Here is a 23852-nt window from a genome sequence, read left to right as displayed (position 1 = left end):
ACCAAAAATGTTTGTGAAAATGTTTGATAAACTGCAAAGCACAAATGATGGTAATCTTGAACGTGTTAAATACCTGCAGTGTGCCTGGCACTGATTTACTGCCTACCTGCAAGGCCCAACTGAAATCATCACTCATGCTTTCCTTTCACATGCCCCCTTATAACATCATCTTTTTGGATCACCGGGGTTTCAGGTATCAGTTTTAGAGCAAGAATTTTTAATGATCAAAAATCTATCAAAAAAAAAAAAATCTATCAAAACCACCTGGCATCCTCTATATTCCCTGACCGACATTTAACAGCATCTTCAGACTCAACAGATCCAGACAGACGCAAAGGCTTCAGGCTCTCTGGACACCATGCGAATGCCACGTGGTCAAGCACTGCAGCACATGCCAAAAGGACTTAAGAAATAAGACAGAATGAGCTGAGTGGTGCACTGGAGTATCAGGGACAGAGTGGTAAATGTTTCAGCGAAAGGTGATGCTGCTTGCAGAGAATTTTCAGAAATGACAGAAAAGGTATAAAATGAACACGAGGAAAAATATAATCTTAAGCAGAATAGGAAAAGCTGAAAAAGCATGTTTAGTTACCTGGATTTAAGATTTCAAAGGTTACATGAAGTATAAAGACTGAAATGGGAGCATCTTAAGATCTGCAAGACACTGTTCAGTGTTACTCCCTTGCTGCTCCAGGAAATATTCGTGCACAATTAGAGAACGAATGAGTATCTCTATTTTTGTTTATGTCTCATGAACTGGTTTTCCCAACGATATGCTGATGACATGAATGGTAATGTCAGGGTTTTTGAGAATGTGAATTATAAACCAAACTTCAGAGGCCTTTAAAGTGGCCCAAGATGTGCAGTTAAGACACGCTTCATGCTTGAAAGACCGTGACAATGCCCTTTTGAGAGGCATTCCTAGGTCACACACATGTGTCCAGCCATGGAGTTTGTTTACATGGGGTAATAAAAACAATTTTACTTCAGCTTCAGTTGAACATTTATTTTTAAGTGGCTCCTCCCCACCCCCATGGGAAAATAACATCTTTAGAACAATTTCTTTTTTTTGAACTTGAAGTATTAGACATTGCTTTCTATGGTTATGTGTAAGGCCAAGTTCACTGGAGAAGCTACATACAAGAAAAGTTTATTGAAGCAGGAAACTCCATGGCATAAACCATTCTTTTCCTTATTTCTGCCTTCCTACCTGCTCCCGTCTCCAGTCCCCAAACAGTAACTTTCAGAGCACCTAATAAAACTCAGTTGTACGTATTTAAGACGATCTAAGCATTTCCCGCACTGACATCAGTTAGCTTTGGGCGGGCCCCTTGCTTTGAGTTAGGTTTGCCTGGTGTGTCATTAGGTAAGCCCAGCTATGCTGAACCTATATGCAGACACTCCAATCTTGCCTCATCTGTAGAAAATCTAGCGCCTGCTAGGGCCTGCAAGTGCCTCCTGGTGTTTGGTCGTAGGTTTGCATCCTAAGTCATCTGTGTACAAGTGGCTGATTCAGTATGAGGACATGAGTAATCCATAAAGATTGCATTAAAATTTCTAACTTACTTATACCTTTCAAACTCTACCATCGAAAAAACACTGAAGTTACTGAGTGCTCCGAGTAAAGAAATGGTATTTCATGTCTCATACAATTTTCTGGGTAAGTCTACTCTTCCCCAGCCTTCTAAATGGCAGTACCTAGAAGATACCTCAATGGGGGTTTTACGCTGAGGGGTAAGTCTTAGGAAAGAATATTTTTAGGCCGAGTCTCCAAAGGCAGCCTGGGAGAAAATCAGCGAAAAGCCAACACTGCCCAAAGTGAATCAAGTACAAATACTAATTTTCTTAAGCTATAAAATACTAAGCACAACATATAAATATATTGTAACTTTATTAGATTTTTCTATTTTACTGGCTGTTCAGACTCAACCAAAGCTTCAGTAACCTGTAGCTATGGTCCTTTAACTCTTCAAGGTGTCACAGTACGTAACATGAAATGATTAGGTGGCCCAAGACTAGTCGACCTAACGTAGACCAGCCATTAATGCCACAGCTCTGGTCACTTAATGCTTTTATAATAATTCAATCAGGAAATGTAAAGATACTTGGTATAACGTGTGGGTTCTCTGCTACTGCTGTGCATGGCATTATTCAAGAGGAGTTTGCCAGGCCAGGTCTAATCAATGACAGATTTTGATTAGGTGCCGTTTTGCAGGTAAGCCAAAACTCTGCCTTGTATTTAGAATGAGAAGGTAATAAGCCTCTGAAAAATTCCCCCCCTTGGGCTCCTATTCCTATGCTTCCACAACCACTCCCTCAATTTGTCCAATTATCCATTCATCTAATACCCCAATTATCATCTTACTTTGCAAGTGAGAGTGGTATTTAGAGTTCTGCTCAGCATGGGGGGATGGCATGGGTAGGTAGGTGGGTGGATGAATGGACAAACTGAAGAAGGGACAAGAAGAAAGTAAACATTCCAAAATTTTCTTGTTTACTAGGATATCTTTCATGACACTTCTTGAGATGTAAACAGAGCCTGGTGTAAGGAAATTAATTCTGACCAAAAATTTTATGACTGAGTAAAGGCAATTTCTTAACCCATCCCCAACTCCTAAGAGATTTTCCTAAAAATCTATGGCCAACCAAAGAAGAAGTTTATCTGCCCCTTTCCAAATGGGGGCGACGTGACTCCTCCAAGGTAACTTCCAACACTGGCCCCAGAGAGCAGCAGCCTCCTGTCAGCCATTTGGGTCAGGAAATTAGGGCTGCACGCTTTGGAAACGGCCAGGTCTCTCAAGTCTGAGGTCTGAAGAGCGTTTCAGTCCACTTCCACTTCAGGGCTGGTGAGGGTTAGGGTGTCGGGGGGCCCTGGTCAAGGTTCTAGCCTTTGATAACAGCAATTGGCCTCAGTTTGATGGTCTTCTTACTGATTCCAGCATCATGGCAGGTGTTCACCACATCTGTTACATTCTTATAGGATTCAGGAGCCTACAAGGGAGGAATTAAACACTTTAACAGTCCACTCAAAACGGAATCTTTAGAAGCATTAAACTTCGCTGGTAATTAAAGAAATATAAATTAAAAATACTGACTTTTTTTTGGGGGGGGCCTATCAAATTAACAAAGATTAAAATAATGATTACACTTAATGTTGGTATATCTTTTCTATTATTTCCCAAATTTTCTCCGAAGAACATGTATTACTTGCATAACTAGGAAAAACAGTAAATATTACTGAATAAAACATAAAACATACACACCAATACCTGACTGAAAAGAAATGCGCCAAACCATTATGTTAGTGGCAATTATCTCTGGATGGTGGAGTTACTGGTAATTTTAACGTTCTCTCTTTATAAATTTCTACAGTTGCCAAAATTACCACAATGAACATATACCCAAAACCCAGTGCTGTTGAGTCGCTTTATACTACCTCTATAATAAGAGAAATTAAAATATAAACTATTACTTGTGTGTGTTTGTGTGTACAGATAGATTTCTCTGGGTTCCTAACAAGACCCCCAACCCCCCTCCCTCCCACCCACACTCACTGTCTTGCCAACTTTAGAATTCATCTCATCACCCAAACTCTTTATCCCTCATGTCAACACAAGCAGCTCAGGCCTCTGAGACCATCCCAACAGGGCTCTGTATACACTCTTCTTGTACTATTCCATTTCCTTTCAGTTTCTGAAACTTCTACTGTGGCCTTGGGAACTCCTTCCAGTGAGTCAAGTGCAAACTCCCTTCCATCCTCCCCCTCTGCTCTGAACATTCCCTTCACCCCCCTGTTCCACTGAAACATGGCTCCCCTGAGAGTATTGCATCCCCCTCCAGCTTTTCTGAAGTGGTGGCTGTTTTCCTTCCCAAACGGGGTCATGCCGTTGGACTCAGAAGTGGGATAAGTGTCCTTGCTCTCCATGGTGGTTTCCAGGCCATTCTCCCTCCCTCCTCCCTAAGACCTCCCAGTTTTGAATCTTGTAGTCATCATATTAGACTACCTACCACCTCTTCTTGTTGTAATTATATACTAGACTGTGAATCACTCTCCATTACTATTTGAAGATGGTCAACTCTGGCTCTCTGCCACCCTCTCCTGCTCTAATTCTGAATGATTTCAATACCCAGGGAGCGGATCCTTCCGGTACATTGATTTTGCTCCCCCAACCATCCACTCTCAGGGTCATACCAGAGCCTGTCATTACCAAGGATCACAACTTCTCTGTCATCTCAATTCCAGGCACCCCAGGCTGGTGACCATAGCCTAGCTTTCCAGTGCACTCCCCCTTGTAGCCCATCTCCAACAATCCCTTTGTATTGCCCTCAAAAGCTTGCTCCTTTCACTGTGCCATACCTGCCTGGCCAAACCACACATCTGGTTAAAGCTAACTGAACCACCTAATTTATGCCTGCATCCAATCACTGAATTCAAGTGGGCTCTGGGTGCTGCCTGACAATCATTTGAAGTTCCACTGGGCCAATTACTCTCTCTCAGTTGACTGTTTCAGACCTGCTTGCACATCCCCTTAGGTACTAACACGTTTGCTATTGCACTGAAAAGAGTAGAAGCAACCAGAATACAATTTCCATAAACTTTCTCTCCATATCTTCCCTGCCTATCTGCATTTGTGCCTTCTCTTCTTTTAACAAGAAAGCACTGTCATACCATTTGCTGCAGTAATTCTACTTTTGGGATCATACTGTAATTATTGAACATCTGGAAAAAAGCTTCATGCATGAAGATACTCAGAGCAGTTTATATTTATAAAACAGCAAAAATTTATAAAACAGCAAAAATCCTTCTTCTGTCAGGATTACAGACTAGGAAGCCCTATGGGGCAGTTCTACTCTGTCATATAGGGTTGCTATGAGTTGAAATATTTAACTGCTCACTAACATGAACAGAAACGTATAGCACTCTGCTGGGTGGAATATTCAGCAATCATTAGAAAACAACACTTATGAAGTCAATATAAACTAATATACATTAAAAATGGACTCCAAAATGTTTGTAAACTACCATTACAACTAACTTAAACAGATCTTACAGGAAAAAATAGCAGTGAGTATCCCCAACCGGAAGTGTAGTTGCGTTAGGGGAGCCCTGGTGACACAATGGTTAAGCACTTGGCTGCGAACCAGAAGGTACGAGGTTCACATCCATCCAGGGGATCCATGGGAGAAAAGACATGATCTGCTCCCGTCAGGATTACGGACTAGGAAGCCCTATAGGGCAGTTCTACTCTGTCATATAGGGTCGCTATCAGTTGGAATTGACTTGACTGTGCACAACAACAACAGCTGTGTTAGGGCACTGAGCTTCTTGATGACTATCTTTTCTCTTAAACATTTTAGAAAGGAGTTATGTTGCTTCTAATTTAATTATCTGTATGTGTACATATACATACAGATAATTTAAATCTTTACTGCCCTGTGAATCAAACAAAACTACATTTTCCCAAACATTTCCTCTCCTTTTCAGAAGATTGCTTCCAAGCGTAAACAGTAAGTAAACAGTTATGCAAAAGGAGGTTTATAATGTGTTAGTTCAAACTACCTTTAAAGTTTAACATGTACACAGAGACTGTACATAGGCGGTAAACATTTTTATGGACTTGGCTTATAATAATCTCCAAACCAAAGAGCAGACAATGATAAATCCTAAATGAGGCCATTTTAAGAAACAAACCGTTTCTAATAATACCAAAAACCGTTGTTTCAGTATGCTGGCACAAACTGTGAGTAGTTTTCTGCTGAAAAATTATAAAAATTTCACTTACCTCTTCCATTACTAGTTTGGGTGAGGCCACACGGATTGCAATTCCCATATCTGCCAATTTATCCAAGACATCCTGGAAGTCTAAATTACGCCGAGATTTCGCTCGAGACAATGCACGGCCCTAGAATGGAAAAGGATGAACTTCACTTTGTACACGACAGCTGCATGTTATGCTCGATCCCAGTAACTATGGGGATCCTTAGGAGTCCCTGATCCGTTCAAGCTAAAAACAGTTAATAAAAAACAAATTTGTTCTACTGTACCAAACTTATTATGTGTCTTTTGTTGTAAATAACTTCATATCCTTTTGGAAAATAAATTTCTACTTATACAAAAGCATTTTGTATTTAAAATGAAGTTCTGTGTATTTGTAACTATTGTTGAATTAATGATGAATTCAATATAAATATAATTACTAATTATCAAGAATATGCCTGTTATTAAAAAACTTTGTGCTCTTTGCGGGTTTAAAAAGGTTTCTCAACCTCAGCATTACTGACGGTTTGGACCAGGTAATTCTTTGTGGGGGCTGTTCTGTGCATCCCTGACCTCTACCACTAGATGTCAGTACCAGCCCCCTTTGTGACAATCAAAATTATCTCCGAGGAGTGGGGCAAAACTCAGATGTTGTCAAATGTCATCGAGTGGCGGTGGCACAAAATCCAATTGAGAACCACTAGGAAAAATTATAGTTGGGAAGCAGCTGGAAATCAGAAGGATCAGAGAAAAAAAAAATGGTTAAAACGTATCTTTGAGGGTCTGTTCTATGAGAAGACTATTCTGGACGGTTTCTATTTCCCACTCCAGTACCAGCTAGGCACTCTGATGGCTTAGGACAGGGGCTGGCAAACTACAGGCTCGAGGGCCAAACTGGCCTGCAATCTGTTTTTGTAAAGGAAGTCTAACTGGAATATAGCCATGTCCATTCTCTTTATGGATTTTGTCTATGACTGTTTCCTTACTAGAATAGCAACGCTCAGTAGCTGTGATAGAGACTATATAATCTACAAAGCTTAAAATATTTACTACTTATCCTTTACAGAAAGTCTGCTGATTCCTGGCTTAGAAGGTAAGAGGCAACATGATGAAATGGGTGTGCAAACCAAGCCCAGTGGGCTCTGGTTTGCAAGCAGGGGACACCTCCCAGATCTTGAGTGGATCATCTGGTAGGAAGGAGCCAATTTGGCAGACGATCAGCTCCAGGGAATCACTAAGATCTGCAGTGATGTCAATCTGCACCCGCTGCAGCTGTATCAGTTATCAATGGTAAGCTCAGCTAGTGTGACAATTTTCCAGGCTGGATTTTCTGGACTTGCACAGATCAAGAACAGACCTTCGCTCTTAAAGTAGGAGACTCGACAGACCCAAAACTCCACTGTGTTAATGATCAGTCAGGTACATTTGCCTGTTCAAACACAAAATCATTACTAAACTGAAGAGACCCATTTCTAAGTAGCTTCCATTTTCCTTACCGCTCCGTGACAGGTGGTTCCAAAGGTTTCAGTCATGCCCTGTTCAGTGCCAGTAAGTACATAACTGCAGGTTCCCATGGTGCCACCGATGAGCACCGGCTGTCCAGTGAGCTGAGGATGCACACACGTCAGACATGTTAGATTTCAGAAAAGCCTAAGTTTTAATGCCTGAGATATGAATTTCTCCTTGCACTGTGGGACTGTAGGAGAACCCTGGGCCTCTAAACCCAGTGTCTCTTACACTGGTATTAAGAAGTTATGTTCATTCTTTGATAACTGGCAAGAGGGAGGGGAAGCAATAATGTGAGGACCAGCAAAGATGCAGAAGACGGACTGAATGTAAAAGCAAAGCAAAATACCAATGTGTAGTGAAGAGTTACTATAAAGACCATCCTGGGCAAGGCACCCGCCCTCGCTGGGCCTCAGCTTTCTCATCTATAAAATGTGAGGGCAGGCTAAAGGCCTTTCAACTCTGCTACAGCCAGACACCTGAAAGGTACGAGGAATTCAACAGACAATTCAAGTTTAACCCTGCCTTTGTAATATTCTAGGAAGTCATCCAGTAATTCAAAGGCCTTAAGAAGATCATCTGAATTCATTTCAACCCACTGCCGTAGAGTCAGTTCTGACTCACAGCAACCCCTGAGGGTTTCTAAGGCTGTAAATCTCTACGGAAGCAAACTGCCACATCTTTCTTCCTCGGAGCCACTGGTGGTTTCAAACTGCCGACCTTTCGGTTAGCAGTGGATTGCTTTAACTGCTACACCGCCAGGGCTCCTCCTAATTCATTTTAACACAGTAAAATATACCTCAACGGCAGTTTTAAAAGAGCACAATGCAAGCACAAACGATGCGGCGGGGGGAAGGGGGACAGTCACTGCTTCAGAGAATGGGAATCACGGTTCTCAAGGGAAGAGAGACTGTTTTCTTTTCATAACTGCTGTTTGTAAATTCATCCATATGTAGAACTATCTAAACCACGCCTCCAATCTTAAAACCACAAGTGCAGGGCTCTGTACCTGGTAATCCACGGCAATGAGGGGGTGGTGAGGCGGGAAAGCCCGGGTGGATCCCTTCCTGTGCACCAACAGCGTCCGCTCCTTTCCGTCCACAACGTGCTGCTCTATCTTGGCAATATTGTGAGAAACATCATAGATCACATGTAGGTCCAAGTCATCAGGGGTTGTGTTGAAGACCTTGGCAAAGGCCTAAGACAAAAAGCTTCAGTTAAAAGCAGCCAGAACTCTTCAGACTCTATCTTATTGATTTTAGCCAGTCTATTCTTGAAGGCAGTGAGGGGTTTAAGAGTTCAAATGTGTCGTACTGTTAACTGCATAAAGGACAAAAACTGCCTCTGAGACCATATAGTCCATTCTTGGGTCCATAAATTTCAACTATGGTTGAAAAGCTGCCTGGCTATTCTTGATCCCAGAGCCTTCTCAATCTCAGTGAATGGCACCTCTGTCTACTCTGTTGTTCAAGGCAAATTCTGGGAGTAATTCTTGATTTCTCTCCTCCGTTACACTCCACACCCAATACCAATATCCTGCTGATTTAGTTTATGAAGACACCAAAAGCTTGGACACCTTCCTAATATTCTATTTTGTTATGTATATTTCCAGAGCAAAATCCCACAGGCTTTGATTTGACTATTCTATGTTTTCAAGCACTTAACTTCACCATAACCAACTAGGACTAAAAGAGCAACTTCAGCAGCACCTGACGGGTTAAGAAGGTCATGGAGGAGCGGTTAACCCAGGCATAGTTCCCAGCTGCAGCCATTCCCTTCAGGTAGTCCTGACCCTCCGTGGAAGCGATTCGAGCACATGCCAGCTGACGGTCATTGACTATAATCTTGTCTCTCTTCATGGCTTTTTCCATGGCTACCAGTGCATCTGGAACCAGAGAGAACAGACCCACATCAGCCAGGTGTCCCTTTACAATTCAGATTTACTACACAAAAGTAGGCTACAGTTAAACCCATAATACAACAAGAAAAATACAACTTTCCCTGTAAAGTATTTCTGAGCCCATCTGTTTGCTCAGTCAAGATTTGGTTATTAACAACGTTCTCAGTTAGAGTCCTATGACACACGCCACGTGGGTTACAAAGATAACATCTGCCCTCCAGGACCTCTTGGCCTTCTAAGGGGAAGAATGAGATGTGTACATAAATAGCAATGACCTGGTCTTAGTTACTGTATTTCCTTCTGGATGAGAATGAATGAGAATAGAAGCAGTAAAATACATTTCATTACCATCAGGGTTTTAAAAAAAGAAAAATTTTTTTAGTGCCTTAATATAAAGGAGCTAGAGACCAGTTGCTAGATCTTAGCTCTTCTGTAGGAGATTCAAATCCATGATAAGGTGCAGAGCACTGTATTTGGGAGAATGTTAAAAAACACTAGTCAGTGCTCCCTGTATTTGCTAGATTAAATACTCTCCAGGCCCAGCCTAGCATAAATTATTGAATTCTACAAGGATGAAATGCACAAACAAGACTAAATGATAACATTAGATTTATTTAAGCTTACAGTAATTTCCATGTAAGTATATAATTTCATGTATTTCCAAACCCTCTCATACACCCTATGAGCCATCCAAAGTAACCTGCCCACTCTTGTCCTGTCTCCTGCTTTTGTTCATGCTGTCTTTTTGTCACAACTGCCCTTTGTTTGACTGTCCAAACTGCAAGGCCAGGCTCAAATGTTCTGTGCATGAAGCCATCCCTGAAATCTTTTTCTAAAGTATGTTATATTTATTTTCTCTCTCCAGTAGTACTAATTCCTACTTTCTTTTTTTTTTTTTTTTAAATAAGTATGACTCACGAGACAGTTTGAGGGCAGAGTGCTGTCTGAATCACTGATTCCATCATAACACAGTACCTTGCAGAGTAGGTACCCAATATATATTTGCTGAAGGAAGGTCTACTTCACAAACTCCATGATATCAGTATTTTCTCACTAAAAAGTAACCAGTAATGGTAAACACGACAACTGGAGCCAACAATTTATCCAGTGTTTACTAAGCATCAGGCATTGACTTAAGTGTTTTACACATATTACTTCATTTAACTTCCCACAACACCACTGTATGAAATAATTATGTACCGAATATACCTGTGGCTACTTGGTGGCCCAAGCCTCTGCTTCCGCTGTGGATCATCACACACACCTGTCCCTTGTGGTCGATGCCCATTTTCTTAGCAGCATACTCGTTGAAAATCTCATCCACAACCTGGATTTCTGCATAATGGTTGCCAGCTCCCAGGGTCCCCAACTGCAAATGTTAAGAAGGTCTGATAAAATGGCTTCTAGTTCAGTCAAAAAAAAATCATTTTAAAAACAAAGAGTTGTAAAAGCAAGACGTAACAATTCCCAAATCGTGTTTTACAGAACAAACACATTTCTAAGCTTCAGAAACGCCTCACTCATTTAAAGCAATATTCCACACAATGGAACGAATGTAGGCAAGCTCCTGAAGTTATTATAAATCTAGTTAGGGTACACATACATGAAATACGTCACAAACCAAGACAATAGCGAAGATCATCATGTGGCTCATAGGACATTTTAAATGACACGATGAGAAGGGTTAAATTTTGTGATCGACTCTGGTAAATGGCATCTTAGAAAAGGTCCAAGTTCAAATAGGATTTTTGAAACATCTGAGTTTAATGATGCTCACCATTACCCGTCACTGAAAAACTATATCCTATACCTGAGGCTGGGCACCCCTGGTTGGCACAAGTAGTTAAGCGCTTGGCTGCTAACCGAAAGGTTGGCAATTTGAGCTCACTCACAGGTAACTTGGAAGAAAGGTGTGGTGATCTACTTTTGAAAAACCAGCCATTGAGAATCCTATGGGGCAGCACAGTTATACTCTGACATACATGGGGTCACCATGATTTGGAACTGACTCGATGGTAACTGATTTGGTTTGGTTTTGGTTTAAAATTGAGGCTAATGGACGATTTGGAGAATCAGAGTGCCCTGCTGGGAGAGACTTTAGAAGCCAACTACTTTTAACTATCCCAGTTTCAGATGAGGGAGTTAGATCCAGAGAGACAAAGAGACACGCCAAGATCACAGTGAACTAGTGGCAAAGCCATCACAATTAGTTGGAGCCCTGGTGGCAATTTGGTTAAGAGCTCGGCTGCTAACCAAAAGGTCAGCAGCTGGAATCCACCAGGCACTCCTTGGAAACCCTGGCGGGCAGTTCTACTCTGTTCTACAGGGTTGCTATGAGTCGGAATCGACTCGATGGCAATGGGTTTGGTTTTTTTGGAGTGTTCTTATCTCATGAATACCACTCACTGACACGGTGTCCCACTTTCCATCTCAAATCGCAGCAAGCACTGGGCCCAATTTATACATCGTCAAAATCTATACTGTAAATACGTAATGTTGGCATAAGTTATAAACCTTATATCGTATCCCATTTTTTCCCCATTCACTTCTAACTCATGACATTTTGTTTTATTTTACAAACATTTCCAACCCCCTGTCATCTTTTTAGAATAAGAATGAGGCATAAACAAAATAAGTTTCTTCCTTCGACCCAGAAACCCTCATCCATTTATTTATTGTGGTAAAATACATATATATATATATATACACACACACCAATATATTTTTCACAGATACAGTTCAATGACGTTATGTTCATCATGGTCTGCAACCATTATCACTATCCTTTTCCAAATGATTCCACCAATTTGTACTCTTTTTAATATAACCAAGAAAACCAAACCCACTGCCGTTGAGTCAATTCCGACTCATAGTGACCTGGGGATATATGGAAAATAGAATTTTTTTCAAACAAAAACAAAGTATAAACAAACAGTGTGTTGCCCTTGAAGAGACTTACCTGAGGGAGGCCCCTTTTTTTGGCCCTTGCAGAAACCTTGTTGGGGTCAGCCTGCAGCATCCTTCCATACTCCTCACAGTGCTCCTTGTCTTCGGCCCAGGCATAGCCTTCTCTCAAGGACCAGTCCACACCCATCTCCAAGGCCTCCTCCAAGTCTCTGAAGTAAGTAATAAGGTGCTAGTCATTTCACAGCAAAGAAAGGTCAAAACCTAAGACTGCTCCAGAAGATAAGCTAGATAAGCGGGATCTCCTAAAACTTAAACACTTATGCTCATCAAAAGACTTCACCAGAAGAGTAAAAAAGAGAACCTACAGACTAGGAAAAAATTTTTGGCTATGACAAATCTAACAAAAGTCTGATCTCTAAAATCTACAGGAAAATCGAACACCTCTACAACAAAAGGACAAATCGAATTAAAAAAACGGGCAAAGGAAATGAACAGACACTTCACCCAAGAAGACATTCAAGCGGTTAACAGACATATGAGCAAATGCTTGCAATCACTAGCCATCAGAGAAATGGAAACCAAAAATACAATGAGATACCATCTCACCCTGGCATTACTGGCACGAATCAAAAAAACAGAAAATAACAAATGCTGGAGAGGCTGTGGGGAGACTGGAACTCTTACGTGCTGCTGGTGGGAATACAAAATGTACAACCACTACGGAAAATGGTATGGCTCTTCCTTAGAAAGCTGGAAACGGGAACATCATATGATCCAGCAATCCCACTCCTAGGAATATATCTTACAGAAATAAGAGCTGTCACATGAATAGACATATGTACACCCATGTTCACTGCAGCATTTTCACAACAGCAAAAAGATGGAAACGACCTAGATGCCCATCAACAGATGAATGGATAAACTGTGGTACATACACACAATGGAATACTACACAACGATAAAGAACAATGATGAAATCTGTGAAGCATCTCACAACATGGATGAATCTGGAAGATATTATGCTGAGTGAAATAAGCCAACCACAAAAGGACAGATATTGTATGAGACCACCACTGTAAAAACTCACGAAAAGGTTTACACAAAAAGAAAACAGTCTTTGATGGTTACCAGTACTTGCCCAGGGCAAGGTCATGGAAGCTCCATAGACACATCCAAACTCCCTGAGGGACTGAATTACTGGGCTTAGGGCTGTGGGGACCATGGTCTTGGAAAACATCTAGCTCAATTGGTGTAACAGTTGATAAAGAAAATGTTCTACATTCTACTTTGGTGAGTCGTGTGTGGGGTCTTAAAAGCTTCTGAGTGGCCGTCTAAGATACTCTGCTGGTCTCATGCCATATGAAGCAAGGGAAAGTGAAGAAAACCAAAGACACAGTGGAAAGACTGGTCCAAGGGACCAGTGGACTGCAACTGCCACAGCCTCCACCAGACTGAGTCCAGCACAACTAGATGGTGCCCGGCAGCACCGACTGCTCTGACAGGGATCACAATAGAGGATCCCAGACACAGCTGGAGAAAAATGTAGAACGCAATTCTAACTCACACCTACACACAAAAAGACCAGACTTACTGGCCTGACAGAGACTAGAGAAACCCTGAGAGTATGGCCCACAGACGCCCTTTTAACTCAGTAATGAAGTTAATATTGAGGTTCACCCTTCAGCCAAAAAATATCAGGCAGGCCCATAAAACAAAATGACAGTAAATGGGCACACTAGCCTAGTGGCAAGGATGAGAAGGCAAGAGGGGACAGGAAAGTTGGTAAGAGGGAACCCAAGGTTGAAAAGGGGAGGGTGGTGACATGTCGTGGAGTTGGTAACCAATGTTACAAAATGTGTCCTAATTGTTTAATAAAAAGCTAGTTTATTCTATAAATCTTCATCTAAAGTACAAAAGGAAAAAAAAAAAAAACTAAGGGTGATCACATCCCCAAAGGGCAATCACATCTCCAAAAGGCAGAGCAGAACACTAAATTTATTGACTAGTTCCAACAAAGCAAGTATTGCTAGGGGTTAGATAGAGCTTACGTACTCAGTAACTCAAGTTTATGGAGGGAAGCAGTTTGATGAATAATTGCAAAATCATTTATGCCCTTAAGGAACTCTGGTGTACATGTGGGAGTTAAACACATAAGTAACTGTAATATAAAATGGTAAATGCCATATTAGGAAGGACTAGAATTCTACCTGGGAAACCCTGGTGGTGCTGTAGTTAAGAGCTACGGCTGCTAACTAAAAGGTCAGCAGTTCATATCCACCAGGCACCCTTGGAAACCCTTTGGGGCAGTTCTACTCTGTGCTTTAAGGTCGCTATGAGTAGGAATTGACTCAGTGGCAATGGGTTTATAATTCTACCTGACATTTATAAACCCCTTGTACTTCTTAAAACATTTTTACATTAGATTTGCCTCTCTGATCCTGAATTCTGTGAGGTGGTTCTCAAGCAGCCAAAGAAAATTTATAAACATAATCATGTAGCAGTATCTACCATGAACTTTATCAATTACCTGCTTTCATTAATAATTTATGAAACATTACAGTCAAATGATAAATTAAAGGTATCTCAATTTCCTCAAGGAGCCCTGGTGGTGTACTGGTTAAGAGCTTGGCTGCTAACCAAAGGGTGGGAGGCTCAAACTCACCAGCCACTCCACTGGAGAAAGATGTGGCTGTCTGCTTTCTTACAGACTGCGGCCTTGGAAACCCTTCGGCGCAGTTCTACTCTGTCCTATAGGGTTGCTATGAGTTGGAATGACCCAGGTTTTAAGACCCACCCCCACTCTGATAGAAGCACCACGTGGCTTTATTGCACCCGCATTTTGAAGCTGAGGTAAGCATACATTAAACCGTTAGAGAGGAAAAGCTTTGACCTTCATTTCAGTCAAGGCCTATTCCAAAACACTACAAAGACTGTATTTTCAATGTTCTTTCCCCATGACCCCCACTCCCCCATATGACAGACTGTTTCAAACGCTGCTGTTGCTGGTTGCTATTGAGTCAGTTTGGGCTTGTGGAGATGGCGTGTTTCAAACGTTACTAAAATTCCTATCTAAAATATCTGTAAAGATGCTTGGAATTTATGTTCCATGTATGCTTTTCAAAGTGGGGCTGCACATCAGGGTCACATGAAGCCACAGAACAAGCATCTTCCAAATTTTCCAGGAGTGCAAATTTTACTTCTTTACGTTGCAGGGTGCAGCTGTAGTACGAGGTAATAGCACCTTGATAGAAAGGCCTGCCAATTTATTGCCACAGATTCAGCTAGTGAAAATCCCATGGAGCACTGTGCTACTCTGACACAAATGGGGTTGCCATGAGTAGCAGCTGACTCGATGACAACTGGTGGTGGTAGCTGAAAACATTCTAATGTTAGCATATGCCTATTTGAAAAAAAATGTAAAATTCACATGAATTTTAGAGATAAAACAGAAGACTGCAAAGGAACATACTTGTTGGGCACACTCTTTGCTATTGAAGTACCCTGCGAAGTTTCAGGTGCGCTGCTTTACATAAGCTACGACACAGCACAACTGTCAACGGCCACCTGAACGGTATACTGTAGCTTTGTGATTAATTCTCTACTTTAGAAATATGTAACACCCTAGCTGAAGAACAAGAAGTCCTGGTGGCGCCATGGTTAAGCACCTGGCTGGCAACCAAAAAGTTGGTGGTTTGAACCCACCCAGTGGCTCTGTTGCAGAAAAGACCTGGTGATCTGCTCCCGTGAAGATTTCAGGCTAGGAAACCCCACGGAGCAGTTCTACTGTCATATAGCATTACCGTACGTTGGAACTGACTCGACAGCAAACAACAACAAGCTGAAAAACACATTCTATCGTCTAAGATGGAAGGTTCTGGATGAATTTATCAGGTTGACTGACAAAAGGCAGTGGAGTTCAGAATACAGTGTCTCAAGTCAAAGGATCCTTGGTTTGAACTAATTAATTATTTCTCTAAACCCGTTTCCTTATAAATTAGGGATAACATTAGGATTATCTTCTACATGAAATATGATGCAGGTACACTATGGCACAGGGCCTTACATATAGCAAGTGCTCAGTAAGCATCAGTGGCTATTGTTCCATTACAATGAGTATCAGTTAACTAAAGTCTCTAATAAACAAGGTGGACCTAGCACTTAAACAATTTGTTACCACTTCCTAAAAAGTGCCTGAACACTCCACCACCTCCCAGGTGTCCCACACTGGCTGTGAATGCGATGGCCATTCAGTTATGACCGCTCTCATTCCATTTACTGGAAGCTTGTGCTCTTACTTGGCATTCATTGGGATGACACCTTTTGATCCCACCCCAACAGGAATGTGGTCAAACATAGCTTGGGCAAGTTGCTCCTTCACAGGCTGAACATCACTTTCATCTAAATTGGTTCTCAGCAAACGGACACCACAGTTGATATCAAATCCGACGCCACCTACAGAACAGAGAAAAGTCAGTCAATTAACAAAACCAAGCGGTTGGGAATTGCTACCTACAGCTTCTATTAATATAGGGTTAAAAAAGACAGTCATTTTAGTGAAGATAACTATGTTTTACAGTGCCCATCAAAATGGTTTTGTCGGGGAAAGTTTGATGACACCAAGACAATCAAAAGTAACAAACATATTAAGGGTAATTTATGGGCCAGGAAGGCAGTAATGAACAACCATTAAGGAACACCTAGGAGAGATGAGATCAGAATGTGATTTAGGTGCCTTTCTTCTTGACCACTCTTGACAGAATTATAAATTCTATTAATCTTTCCAAACAACCAACTTTTGACTTTGTTGATCTTTCTATCGTGTATCTATTCATTTAGTAACATTTGCTGTTATTTCACCCTTTCACTTTGCGTCTAATTTGTTGTTTTTTTCTCTAACTTTTTCAGATGAATGCTCAGGTACTGATATTTCCGCTTTTCTTTTCTCCATTTGTGCATGTAAGGCTATAACTTGCCACCTAAGCAGGGCATTAATAGTAACCCACAAATTTTATACAAAAGTATTTTTTACTAAAGGAGCCCTGGTGGTGCAACAGTTAAGCGCTTGGCCACTAACCCAAAGGTTAGTGGTTCTAACCCACCCAGTGGCTCTGGGTGATCTGCTCCCGTAAATATTGCAGCCAAGAAAACCCTATGTGACAGTTCTACCATGTAACATGAAGTCGCTATGAGCTGAAACCGACTCGACAGCACCTGACAACATTTTTTATTAATGGAATCTCTGGGTGGTGTAAATGGTTAAGTGTTTGGCTACTAACCAAAAAGCTGGCAGTTTGAATCCACCCAGAAGTACCTCAGAAGAAAGGCCTGGTGATCTACTTCCAAAAGATCACAGCCATTAAAAACCATATGGAGTGCAGTTCTGCTCTGCAACATTTAGGGTCACCATGAGTCTGAACCAACTCGACAGTAACTGGTTTGGTTTTATCAAACATTAGAAAAACGTTTTCTAATTTGTTATTTTTCTTGCACTACTGGTTATTTAAAAGCATACTGTTTGATTTCCAAATATATGACTTATAGTTTTTTTTTTTTTGACAATTTCCAACTTAACTCCAGAGATAACACCCTCTGTATCAGTGGTTCTTAGAGTGTGGTCCAGAAATGCCTGGGACGTGGGAGGGAAAGACCCTTTCAGCTCTGTAAGACTTAACTTTTATAATACTGCTGAGACATTATTTGCATTGTAAATTCTCATTCTCTTACGAGTGTAAAGTTTCCCAAAGGCTACACAATACGTGATGACATCTTTGTGCTGATGGATAACGAAACATGTACTTGTGTATTCTTGTTTTTATTTCTAGTATGGCAAACATTTATGTTCACCCAGCCTTTCTAGTTATCTTCAGTTGGGATTGGTCTGAAGGAACTTAGTCTACCACTGCCAAAGGCAGTACTCTCAAGATGCAATTTAAACTTTCATTTTTAACTCAGACCTTCAGAAAGCAAAGATCTCAGTTCTGGCATGGAATGCTGTCAGTGAGAGAACCCCACAGCAGAAAAGATGCACAGGAGATGAGTAACGATGAGAATAAACACTTACTGAACACTTCCTACGTACCTAGCCCTGTTCAACATATTTTACGTGTTTTTACTCATTCAATCCTCGCAATAATGCTATGTGGTAACGTTATTAGCCCTGATTTGCCCATGAGATAACTGAGACATGAAGGCAAATAATTTGCCAGAAAAGTGCTTCAGTTTGTTTTGTAGCCTGTACCTGAATGTTGCTGTTGTTGTTAGGTGCCACTGAACTGGTTCCGACTGATAGTGACCCTATGTACAAGAGAAAGAAACACTGCCCAGTACTGTGTCATTCTCTAATTGTTCCTGTGTTTGAGCCCATTTTTGCAGTCATTGTGTCAATCCGTGTCTGAACAATGCCTGGCATATAGTAGGAGCCCAATAAATTTTCAATAAATATATATGCTTTGTTTGATACTTAATAACCTCTGAGTGATCATAACCAACTCTCTCAGTAAATGAGAGGAAAAGAAATGACAATATGATGACACTGAGGTATACAAAAAGAGAAGCTGTGCCTTGTTTCAGAAAGATAAGGCTCATGGAGAGAGGCCGCAAACCTGACAGCACACATGTGTACACAGTGAACTTACCTGGTGAAACCACTGCGTCAGGGTCATTCATGTCAAAGGCTGCCATATTCCCAATAGCAAACCCATAGCCTGAGTGGACGTCTGGAAGACCAATGGAACGCTGAAAGAGAACCAGAAGATGAAACAGAACTTTCTCACTCTGGCACTGATGGACCCAATAGTGGTTCCCAAAAAGGCTGCAGGCTGAAGCTTTCCCAAAAACCAGATTCCATTTCCATGAAATCTCTATTGGAGGAAATTAGGTGTGAAAACTCCTAAGCACAAAGCAAAATATATGAGAAAATCCTTTCCATAAAGTCTGACCACTAACTAAGAAACCCCGAAACAGAAAAGCTTCAGAGTAACATGATGTAAGACCATATACCGACTTTAATGTATTATCACATTTTACAGGTGATCTTAAAGCACTGATAAATTGTGCTCATGTCAGTTAACAGAAGGGGAACAATCTGTGTAGGTCTGGAGCATTTAAACCATCACAGACAAATGTAACCCATTTGATCTTATGAATATACTTTCAAAATCTGGAGCCTGGAGAAGGATTCCAACCCAGGAAGAACGTGGGTCAAATACAGAAAGATATGGAGACATCTTAACACTTATGATTTCCTTAAATGCACAAGCCAGGTCATTCTATTTCCCCCACAAGTGGCCAGCACTGCAATTGGCCTAAAGACCTCAAAAAACTGTTTGCTGAATAGACAGATTCTTTTCCAACATCTACCTCTAATGGCAGAATGTGAATGTGGGGTTGCACCATCCAGCTGTCCACGTTATTGCCACCACGCTCCTTTTCCAATCATGTCCAGAAGAGCTATGCTGCCCTCTCTCCCTCCACTCAGACTTAACCCTTAAACCCTTTTCTACTTATTCTCCAACCCTCCTCTTGAACAGGGCTACAGTGAAACTTACGATAGCGATACACTGATCTAGGAGTAATGGTGTATTACGAAGAAACAAGAAAACCTAAGAACCACTTCTAAGTTCTTGAGAGTGCATAGGTTCTAGCCACAGGAACCAGAAACTGAGCTGTTATCCACACTAGATGACTTCTTTAAGTCCACAGTTATTTCAAGATATTCGAAGGTCACTGCCTAGGTGACACCACTATCAGTCAAGCATGACCTCATATTCACCCAGTTAACAAACTTTCAGAGTAAGAAATAAAAATGATTAAGACTCTGGACTGACTCACATGAACAATCCCAGGCAGGGCTGCCACATTGCCAATCTGTTTCATGGCTGGCAGGAAGCCACCAACACCTGGAGATAAAGATTCAACATTAGGAAAGAAGACATGTTTGATTTTCAGCATTAGGTATACTCATGCATTTCTAGATTGCATTAAATGAAGGGGAAGTGGATAGGGCCACTAAGGCAACAAAGCATAAAAAGATGTCTGACAGAAGTGGGAGGGAGCTTCTCGAAGGAGGAGTCGTATACCCAGGAAAGGTGGTGAGCGCAACCGACTAATCACACATGCTGCCAGGGTTCTGTGTAAGCCACAAGGAAGTCTGCAAATGCTGTCCTGGGAGATGTGAAACATAACTGTTAAACTTTACGTTGTCAATGTAAAAAAATGTAGTCATTCAAAAATTCAAGTTATTAAAAAACAAAAACAACGGTGGTTTGATCTGAAGTGACGAAGAAGGACAATGTGGCAGAGGAGGGGAATTGCTGGGGAGACAGCCGGGGATTTGGGTTTCACTTGGTAGCTGTGTCACCCTAGACCTGGGGAGAGGGGTGCCGACCTAAAATTAGTTTGTTGACCTAAAACAGAAAAGGGTTAAAACTAGATGATTTTTACTCCTCCACCACCGTTAGAAGGAACCCTGTGGCGAAGTGTTTAAGCGCTTGAATGCTGACAAAAAGGTTGGCAGTTCGAACCCTCCTCAGGGGAAAGATGTGGCAGTCTGCTTCTGCGAAGATTACAGCCTTGGAAACCCCATAGGTTTCCTGCTTTCCTACAGGGTTGCTGAGTCAGAACTGACTTAATGGCACACACCACACACACACCATTGCTAGAGCATATCAGAGCTTTATACACTTATCTCTAACCCTCGCTGCAGCTCTGTAAGGCTGGTGTAATAAGCCCTACTTCACAGATGACATAACTGAAGTTCAGTGAGGCTGGTGTAATCAGCCCTACTTTACAGAGTTCAGTGAGGCTAGTGTACTGCTGGGAATCTCTGGGTGGTGCACATGGTAAAGCGCTTGATTACTACAGGGAAGTAGTAATGGTTCAAACCCACCCAGAGGTCCCGTGGAAGACAGGCCTAACGATCTGTTTTCAAAAGGTCACAGATTTGAAAACCTATGGAGCAGTTTCCAACTCATGCACGAACTCAATGGCAACTGAAAACAATGGTATACTGGTTAAAAATACTGAAGTCAGACACTCCTAGATATGAATTCTGATTCTAAAGTGCTCACCACACAGTAAGCTCTCAGTAAACGGTAGTTCTTGCTACTACTGAGAAATAAACCACTAGGCACAAGGCCAAGTGGCTAACTGATTGTGATTGTAAATAGGTAAAGCTTTTTCGCCTCATTTCAAGTCTTGATCGTTGCTTGACAATATTTCCGTATTTTAAAATTGCATTTGAATTACTGTTTTCTCAGGCCACAGGGAAGACACTGCTTGTACCACCACACGTGATACTGTAAGGTACTCACCACCACCTCGGCAGGCATTCCGCAACTCCTCAAACATTAATTTTTCCAAGGCATCATTCACATAGAAAACTCCTTCCACCTGGCACCAAACAAAAAGAAAGGCTATGTTCAAGCAAGTGTACACAACAGACAGGCACTGGTTAGAATACAAACACTGCATGTAGTGCTTATTGACTTTTTTGCTTTACTCCTTAATAAAACACTTCCATGTTACCTTCAACAAGCACAAAACTTCTTATCAAAAACTACACGATGCTCCCATCTTTAAATATACCTTTAAAATGTATTCTGCAAAGTTCACAAATTGTTTTGTGTATAGATAACACTTTTCTTCCCTTTGTGATAAAGAAGTCTTCCAACTATACCCTCATCAAGGCAAAAGGTCTCAGTACTCTTGTGCTTCTAAACTATCAATGGGTTTTGAAGATACAGAAGAATTACAACTCAAATTCTAAAATAAAAACAAAGTCATCTGACCTTAGTGTGTTTTTTTCTGTCTTTAAATCAACAGCAAATTATATTTATTGTGTCCCACGCTGATTTACAAATCTATACTTACATAGGAAACCCTGGTGTCACAGTGGTTAAGAGTTACAGCTGCTAACCAAAAGGTCAGCAGTTGGAATCCACCAGGTGCTCCTTGGCAACTGTATGGCGGCAGTTCTACTCTGTCCTATAGGGTCACTATGAGTTGGAATTGACTCAAAGACAGTGGGTTTGGTTTTTTTGGTTTTATATTTACATAAATAATGAGTAAAAATTCTAACAGGTAGCTGTGTGCTCAGTGGTTAAGAGCTCGGCTGCTAACCAAAAGGTCGGCAGTTTGAATCCACCAGCCCCTCCTTGGAAACCCTCTGGGGTGGTTCTACCTTGTCCTATCTGTCCTATAGGGCTGCTATAGTTGAAATCGACTTGATGCTAATGGGTTTGGCTTTTTTGTTTTATATAAAAAACTTCGGTTTTTATATTAAAGAATTGCTGCTGGACAATGACAGTGTGTTATCACACTCTTAACATGGTGGTACTAATTCTCTTTTTCTTCCTTCAGGGACTCTGATTCCATACAAAGATCTGGCCAAATAGAAAACAGCAGAAAGGAGTCTTATCACTGTGGGCTTCTCTCTCCTCTCAGTATCTAGCTCAGTGTTTTTCACTCATAAGGGACATTCGCTAAGCGTTAAAATTGAATAAAAGTCAGGATTTTTTTCACCCAGACACAGAACTGCAAACTTTCAGTGCACTTGCCTGGGCATCTTAAAGGATTTCACAGGCCATTTAATAACACGTGCACCAAAACCTCACACCTGCTTTCTTTAACAGAGAATACTGAGCACAAGTGGTGATGAAGCCCAAGTCACACGGTGAGGCCAGGCTTTCACACGTTCTGGGCTTGGGTTCCCAAGTCTCCATATGGGAGGCATCATCAGTCGGAGGAACACGAGCTGAACTGGGCATCAGGTCCTGGCTGAGCTTCTTACTAAGCGGGGAGAGGATTGAGGTCGCTGTTACTCATCTGACCCTCAGAGTCCTTCTTCTGTAAATGTTTTAAAAAACCCACCTCTACCCTGTTAATCCTCTACGCTGCTGTAAGAAACAAAATACTTTTTAACAAAACCCAACTTGGAGCAGCGAACGCCAGTAACTTGGTTCAGCCAACAGTCTGTAAGCGTCACGTAAACGAGCAGCATGACTCAGAAGGCTAAGTTCCAGACGCAGCAGCTGTACCCCGATCGGCTGTGCCACTCAGGACAAGACTGATGACGACTCTGAAGCTCAGAGACATTAACACACCCTCCAGTGCTTTTATAACAATTAACTCCTGTGTGAAAACGGTTTGCAAGCGCCAATTCCGTATGTACTCGGATTCCCCTGACATATGCTGCTCCGCTTGTCCCTCGTGGCTTGGGGACCGCTCCTGTGGAGAAGTGGAGTCGCCGCAGGGTGCGCTACCCCGGGGTCGGGAGGAGCCGGGGTGGGGGCAGTGGCCGGCCCAGCTCAGGGGGGCGCGGAGGAGGCAGGAAGCCGGGCCGGGCCCGGGAAGGAGGCGCAGGGGGCCCCGAACCCGGAAGTTCCCGCTGCCGGGTCCCCTCCCCCACTTCACCTGCATGTTAGGCACGAAGCCCTTCTTGATCCTCCAGCAATTTTTGTTGATTTTATCCAAGAATTGCAGCTCATCATTATAGTTGCGACTCATGGCGGCGACTCCCGCGTCCGCTCTGAAGAGATGCCGCGCTATACCGCTGCCTCAGGAACAGCCTTCTGGCCCTCAGTGCGCAAGCGCGGTCGGCTCGGCCGGCAGGGTGGGCAACGGCAAGCGCCGAGGCTCGAAACTCTTTGCATCACTTTCTCCCGTTAGGTTAGACTGCCCTCTAGTGTTTATCTTTTTGAACCTCTTCTGGTTGTTTTCTTAAGCTAAATCGTAGTTGGTAGTATTCGCTAGTTACCCTTTGTTTTGGAAGTGCTTTTCTGA

At 42.0% G+C, this 23852-nt stretch overlaps 1 protein-coding gene across 1 annotated transcript; it reads right to left on the bottom strand.

The window, feature by feature from the left end:
• Positions 1-1134: 1134 nt before the first annotated feature.
• Positions 1135-23664, bottom strand: RTCB (RNA 2',3'-cyclic phosphate and 5'-OH ligase). Its single transcript, XM_003405316.4, has 12 exons — positions 23484-23664; positions 21383-21461; positions 19902-19969; positions 18707-18806; positions 16367-16523; positions 12124-12280; positions 10374-10533; positions 8974-9149; positions 8274-8462; positions 7255-7365; positions 5784-5903; positions 1135-2991 (listed from the first exon to the last, which is right to left on the bottom strand). Exons 1-12 carry the CDS (start codon positions 23574-23576, stop codon positions 2884-2886), a joined length of 1518 nt encoding a protein of 505 aa, XP_003405364.1. The 5' UTR covers positions 23577-23664; the 3' UTR covers positions 1135-2883.
• Between the last annotated feature and the right edge of the window lie 188 nt (positions 23665-23852).

The sequence above is a fragment of the Loxodonta africana genome, chromosome 4, assembly GCF_030014295.1.
Source record: "Loxodonta africana isolate mLoxAfr1 chromosome 4, mLoxAfr1.hap2, whole genome shotgun sequence".
In the NCBI taxonomy this organism is placed as follows: domain Eukaryota; kingdom Metazoa; phylum Chordata; class Mammalia; order Proboscidea; family Elephantidae; genus Loxodonta; species Loxodonta africana.
The sequence above is the reverse complement of the archived record's forward strand: the minus strand, read 5'-3'. Positions and strand labels throughout refer to the sequence as shown.

Bases quoted from the DNA above. Each gene is read 5' to 3' on its own strand.
- RTCB (XM_003405316.4), bottom strand. From the start codon at position 23,576: ATGAGTCGCAACTATAATGATGAGCTGCAATTCTTGGATAAAATCAAC. The intron at 18,807-19,901 runs GTGAGTCAGTCC...GTTCTCTTTCAG, and splicing joins CCCTGCCTGGGATTGTTCAT to CGTTCCATTGGTCTTCCAGA. The intron at 10,534-12,123 runs GTAAGTCTCTTC...TAACATTTGCAG, and splicing joins AAAAAAGGGGCCTCCCTCAG to TTGGGGACCCTGGGAGCTGG.